Source organism: Olea europaea, chromosome 19 (assembly GCF_002742605.1).
Source record: "Olea europaea var. sylvestris chromosome 19, O_europaea_v1, whole genome shotgun sequence".
Taxonomy (NCBI): domain Eukaryota; kingdom Viridiplantae; phylum Streptophyta; class Magnoliopsida; order Lamiales; family Oleaceae; genus Olea; species Olea europaea.
In genome coordinates this window covers 8,594,859-8,602,099 of record NC_036255.1, presented here as the reverse complement: position 1 = coordinate 8,602,099, position 7,241 = coordinate 8,594,859, and the positions used below count along the sequence as shown (strand labels likewise).

At 32.7% G+C, this 7,241-nt stretch overlaps 1 protein-coding gene across 1 annotated transcript; it reads left to right on the top strand.

The window, feature by feature from the left end:
* The first annotated feature begins 590 nt into the window (after window positions 1-590).
* On the top strand, window positions 591-3,571 carry LOC111368697 (probable WRKY transcription factor 14). The gene is made up of 3 exons (XM_022990101.1): window positions 591-1,439; window positions 1,842-1,988; window positions 2,514-3,571. The coding sequence occupies exons 1-3, from the start codon at window positions 820-822 to the stop codon at window positions 3,136-3,138; spliced, it is 1,392 nt and encodes a 463-aa protein (XP_022845869.1). The 5' UTR covers window positions 591-819; the 3' UTR covers window positions 3,139-3,571.
* Window positions 3,572-7,241: the final 3,670 nt, after the last annotated feature.

Genomic DNA, 7,241 nt, shown 5'->3' with positions numbered 1-7,241 from the left:
CGCTTTTTAACCTTTTCATCACTTATTTTTTGAAAATTGATTTTTTTCACAACTAATTACTGCACAGATAACATGCACCTGACAAGACAGCAATAGGCCATAGCCAGAGAGAAGTGAAGGAGAGAACAATTATAAGCTAAAATATAACTTAAAATAATTAAAACTGTTGTGGAGATTTGACTCTTTTGATGTGAATGTACATTATCGACCTGTTTAAATCGCATTATTTGAAAAAAATATATTTTTAAACAGTAATTTGATATCATTTCAATCGTTCATTCTTTAATAAAATAATATTATACTTAAATTTAATTTTTTTATTTTTTAACCACACATTCTTCATTAATCTATTATTCAAAAATACAATAATTTAAAAATAAAGTTGCTCTAAAACACACTATGGAGGCGTTTGTTTCCCTTTTTTATAAAGTTAAGAATGAAAAATTATAATTATTATGGACTCCATATAAGAAATAGATGAATAACGATTATATTTTTTATTTTAATGAAGAAATAATGAAAAACAAGCAGGCTATTTTAAAAATCAACCAGCTCAAAACCCTATTAGATTAATAACTTGTTGCGGATGGAGAAGATCAGTTTTATATCAAAAGTCAGCGACTCTCTCTCTCTCTCTCTCTCTCTAACTTTGCCTGTTCCAATTCTTAGAACAAAGTTTTAATCTTGAAATAAATTCTTCTTTGCTCCTTGTGCATAACCCAATCAAGAAATACTTTAGAACTTTATGTTTTTCAAGTCTGGGAGGCGTAAAATAATCCAAACCGAAGAGGCTAACAAGACTGTGTTGTATTAAGTATCATGTGCAGTCATTTCTTGGAGAGAATGAATAATTATCAAGGTGATCTAGATGATATAATCCGAGCTGGCGGTGGTGGCATGGGGAGCAACACCTCTACTTCAGTTCCGACGCTTCCGGCTGACTGGAAACTTCCCAGCAATCCCTTTAATTTTTCTTCAGGAATCGAAGAGTTATCGGATTATTTTGGGAATCCATTTTCTAGTATGAGAGATCCATTCCTTCATGATACAGATACAACTGCATCAGGGTTCTTCAACAACTCAAATTATTCTATAGATACTGGCAAGCGAGGGACTGGTGGTGCTGGTGCTGGAGGTGGAGGAGGAGATGGTGGTGGCGATAGTATTCTTGGTAATAAAATTGTTGATGATGAGATGAAAACTGGACCTCCCAATATCTTCTCAAGGATGCTTCAGATCTCTCCGAATGAAAAGTCGCTGGTATTCCATCGCAATTCTTCGGCGGTGTCTACCGCCTCTCATGGAGGATTGAAGGCCACCGCAATTTCTGGTTCAGTATCTAACGATCACATGATTTCTCCAAATGGCTCCAAAAGTTGCTTGGTGGAAAGCCCTGGTGTTCAGATCTCGCCTCCGCCAAACACGGCTATTAAACGAAGGTGAGATTTTTCTTCTTAAACCATGATGTAACTTTCAAATTCTTATATCTTATGCAACAGCACCTAAAGGAAAGCATATACTTTCATAAATTAAGTTTAAATAATCCGAATTTTATGGAGATTAACCATATAGATTTCACATGCCAAAGTTGAGGGTTCCCAAATAGGGTTTTGCAAAAATAAGTAATCCGACCTGAAAAAGTAAACTAGAATTTGTCAGATCGCTTTCATGTTATTATTTGTAACCACTGTTCAAACCCCACCTGACTGGGTTTTTGTAGTTTCAGTCTTTGATATTGTTCATAACTTTCAGTTTTCCAAAAAAAAAAAAAAAAAGAATATACAAGTCTAAGGATAGAAAAAAGGAACATTAAAGTTCTGATTTTGATTCGATATCTGCAGGAAGAGTCAGGCAAAGAAAGTAGTTTGTATACCAGCTCCTGCGCCAGCGAACAACCGGCCTGGTGGTGGAGGAGAAGTTGTTCCGTCTGATCTTTGGGCATGGAGAAAATATGGACAAAAACCTATCAAAGGTTCTCCTTATCCAAGGTAGTTACTGTCATAATCCCATGTTAAAGCATTTGTTTTATGTTCCCTTTTCTTGAAAACTCTCAGAAAACCTAAAATATGCGGACATAAAACCCTTCTGTCTGCAAGAAATTTATCTAATATTGAATTTTATGTGTTCATTTTTATTTTTTTTTCATACTTTGTCTTTTGCACGCAAAGGTACTTCTTATGGAAAATCAACGGTATTGGTTTTCTTTTTCCATAGATTAGGTATGTATTAAAGAATGTTTCTGAGCCCAGTAAAATCGCTTAGATATTCAAACACCCTATCAACGGAAAATGATGTGTTGGAATCACTCTTCATAGTGTACATTTGTAGTGCCAAACCCTCTTGACCTGAAACAACGGACTTGGAAAGAGATCCTTGTCTACTATGGTTCTTAGAAAAAGTAACACGTTTATTTATTTTATTTAATTTTCACAGTCAACGGGTTTTTCGGTTACTCTTATTTGAGTGTTCAGATTTTTCTGAATTCTTGTTTCTTTTAAAATTCGATATTCCAGGGGTTACTACAGATGTAGTAGCTCAAAGGGTTGTTCAGCAAGAAAGCAAGTCGAACGGAGTCGGACTGACCCGAATATGCTGGTAATCACCTACACTTCCGAGCACAATCATCCATGGCCGACTCAGAGAAATGCACTTGCAGGCTCCACAAGATCACAGCCATCCAAGAACAATATCCCAGCTTCAAAAACTCGACCAAATTCTGAGTCCCAACGGGCTAAAAGCCCAAACGATGAAGAAACCGGAAAGCATTCAGAAAACGTAATTTCATCACCAGTGGATATAAAAAAGGAAGATCTTGATAACCATTTTGAGATAGATGATGCAGAACTATATGAAGGGTTTCCTTCACAGAGTTATAGACCAGCATTGCTGGGTTCAAACCAGTCTGAAGATCTATTTGCAGATTTGGGGGAAATAGAGGTTGATCCTTCGGATCTTTTATTCATGGATGGATTTTCAGGTGATGAATTAGGGAGAGAAAACAAGGCACTGGATCCGTTCAGTTTCTATGACTGGCCAAGAAACAACAATAATAGCAACTGCATCACAACATCATATGAAGAACCTAAGAGCCTAAGAGGGATTCATGACGACGACATCCTTAAACAACAGTTTGATTAGCTGCAGTTTCATTCAATCTTTTCTAGTTATTTTTACCAGAAAAATTAGGAGATCAGGTAAATCAAGAATGTGAAAGAGTGCTGGGTGACTGGGGACAGACCACACGACTCATTTGTTTTGGAATATTAGTGGATTGGACAGAAAGCTGAGGAACAGAAGGTTTCAACAGTTAAAAAAGGTACATCTTTCAGACATGACTGGAAAGCTCAATGAGGGATTGATGTTGATAAAGACTCCCATCTTTCCAGTGGGAAAAATTATTCGAGCATGACACTTTAATCATGCGAGTTTACCAAAAAGAAACCATGATTTGCATGTTGTATTAATACCTTCAAAATTCAGAGAAAAGATTGTTAAAATACTGGTAGATTGATGTTTCTTTCATGACAAGGCAATACATATATGCAACTCCAACATAAGCTTTCCAAAGATATATGCGTACCATTTGCAAAGATTTGGTTTTGACAGCATGATCTTTATTTTAGCGGGCAAATTATATATTGTTGATTAAAATTTAACTAATATGCATGTTATGATGTTAATGGTATTAGTGAATTGCATCCAAACCACAGAGACTTGCGTCCTTTTAGGCAGAGTTTCTACCTTTTTTTAAAAAAAAAGGAAAATTTGGAAAAAGATATTTTTGGTTAATTTTTTCTAAAAACTCTTTTTAGTGGAGTGAAGCACTTCTAAAAAAATTATTCAAGTCCCTGTTTGGTTTGAATTAAAATCTCAAATCAAAATCAATAATTAAATTTAACCACACATTTCATTGGACTCTGAATTTTTCAACCATATATTTCATTAAATTTTATCAAAATTTATTAAAAATTTGATTTTAATCTACGTCAAGAAAGTTCTAAATATATTAAAAAGAAGTTTCTTAGTCTCATAATTAACTTTTGACTTTTTAAAATTGCAGTCAAATGAACCCTTAGCTCCCGTTTGAGCCCCATTAAATTACATTTCATTACATTTTATTTTTCTCTCTCCTATTTTCAACCGCACAGTCTTTTATAAAATAATATTACATGTAAATCGAAAATTTTTCTTTCTTTTTCAACCTCTCATTTTAAAAAAAAATACTATTTCCCCCATTTTCATTACCCAAAAATGGGGATCAAACAGGGGCTCAATAATATCACTCTTTCGTGGTATATATTGCTGGTAAATAGTGACTAATAATGTTTTGTCAAATCAAATAAAATAAAAAAAACTTTTATAAATATATTTTTGGTACCCCTTGCAACTGAAAGTCACATTTTCTTTATAGCAGAAAGAAAAGGTCCAAAGGAATGTGTGGTATTGAATTATTTTGCGCATTTGAGTTTATTGGAGTGACTGTTTTAGTCATTATTTGATTTGACGCACACAACGAACGAGTAATAAGTTGTAGTAACCAATCCTAAAATCCTTAAAAGCGTGATTGTGAATCGCTATTTCGGGCTTTTCTGGGATTTTGTCAAAAAAATCATCATTAGGGTGGCATTACTTATTTGCATTAACTTCTTTTTAAATTATTTTATTTTATTTTTGTCAATGCAAAGCAGGCTTATGAGGGAATAATTTCGATCTATAATTTATGTTGATTAAAATGTGCTTTCTTGGTTAGTCTTTTAAATGCTTATAAGGTGGTTAAACTTTTTTTTTTTTTTAATCTACACATTAATTCTTATGATTTATAATTCTTACCCACTTTTAACCATATAATCCTTAGGACTCACTATTTATAAGCATTTGTAAGAGTAATCAAACAAGCAAAATCTTTATTATTTGGAATTTAAAAGTGGCATCTCGATTAGAGTGTTGCAATAATTTCGAAGGCTTTATACCATTCTCATAGACGACGACTTTCAAAATATTATACTGAAAACTCTCATAAAAAAAGTTTTTAAATTCTTAATCAGAGTTTTCGATTCTTGATATGAAGATATCAAATGAGCCAAAAAATTGCGAAATTGCAAAATTGTTCCCCTTCCATAATACTTTTTTTATGTATCACTACAAGAAATTTATACTTTCCCTACAAAATTTTCATTGACAAATTGAGTTGTGCTACATCTCTTGTGTGCATTTGTGTTATATCTCTTGCAAAATTTCATTTTATGACTTGCTTTATATATCTTGTGAATTGTGTTTATGTTTGTAGGATGAGGTGCTTGTCAAAAAGTATGAATATCTTGTACAGAAGACAAAGGAGCACCAACTTCCTGAAGATATCCTTTGGAGGAGATACCAGTAGATAATCCTGATGTTGAAATTAATATCATGATGTCTGTTTTAGGTATGAAACTTGGACGTCGAATTCGTGGGTTGGGAGATGGTCGCGTTAGAGACATTTGCACATCTTCTTTTAATGTACATAATTTGGAGAAAGAGTTAGAAACAGAACACGTTGCTCGAAAGGCAGCTGATGCAACTTTAGTGGAGATGGAGCAAAGGATGCAAAATAAGATGAAGGTTGTTGAGAAACAATTCAATTCTACATTGCAATCTTGACATCATTCTATGCACCAGTTATGTGGTAAAGTTCTTGGCTTTGTTGTGCCCCCATTTACACCATTATCAATAGCGAATAATGCTGATGATAAAGATGATGCTGTTGAGGACGAAGAGAATAACTTTGGTGATGATCAGTCGCATATCTGATTCACAAGGATGAAGAGTTATTTTGTTAGGTGCATAATAATAGATATAGAAATGTTTGCTGTACTCATTACTCTTTTTAAGTTTTAATTTAATCATACTTGGTGAATGAATTTTATTTGTGTTTTGATAAAATATTTTGGATTCAATGTTATATTGATTGACACTACAAGTCTTAATTAATTTATTGTCGTTTTGTATCTTTATATTATTTTGAATGCGCTAAAAAATAATTGTAATATAAATAACAAATAAAATATAAAAAATATAATTTAGTTTCTCCCTATGAATTGTTTCGTAATAGCCTACACATAAGCTTTCCCTACAAAAATTCTTTATAGAGAAAAAAAGGGTTTAATCCACAAAATAATCTGTTATCCTGTCGTCACAAATTCTTAATTGTTGGGAAAAATGTATCTTAGCCTACAAATATTCTTTCCACACAAAAAAATATTTATAGGGGAAAACACGATTTAGCCCACAATATAATTTGTGGAGAAAAGCGAAACCTTTTCATGGGCAAACGTAATTTTAGCAGACGAATAATTTTGTCGGCAAAAACTTTACGCGATGAATTATATTTGTCTCCAAAGGGTTCGTAGCGAAAAACCTTAGCCCACAAATTTAAAAATTTTGTCGCCTTTTACCTATCCCCTCTATATTTGCTCCACAAATGTGCCTACAAATTTATTTCGTCTGCAAATATTTTTTCCCACAAATACGAACCTTTCCCTACAAAAAAAAGTTGCAGGGAAAACATAAAATTCTTGTAGTGTATAGTCTTTGGCAAGGGCTTCTGAATTCAATAGTTTTAATAGTCTCTCTCGATCGATTATAAATTCTTTTTTTTTAAGAAGTAAGGAAACATATAATTTTAAATTATAAGGCGATCTCAAGATAAGACAAACTCACTCTGCTAGCTAGGGACAAAAGTCTAGCAAAATATTTAGGGTGAATTATTTCTGAAAGTATATTACCTTTAATAAAATGAATTTATTATGAATAATTTCTTAATTATATTAAAGACAGACAGATTCCGAGACAATATTTAGGGTGTAATTAGTAGGCTAATGTTATTTTATTATTAACCTAATTCAATCATATCGTAATCCCAGTCTTGAAATAAAGTAATAATTACATATTATATATTCATCGCATGCTATGTCCTTTTCTAATGTCGTTCAATAGCTTTCTAGCTTAGTTCCTCTCTATTGTTTATTAATTTATCTCGACTTGTAATTCATATTGAAGATCTACGGTCCTCATCTCGTTCTGTCATTGGATATCCCTAATTAAAATTTTACATAATTTTGATGCGTCAAAATTTAATTTTCATTACTAGTTACATGTGTGAATTATCTTTTGTTAAAATTTTTATATTATAGTGATTTGTCAACATTTGATAATTAAAGGTATACAATGAGCCAATAAGATGGAGCCAACCAATCTAAACTCCG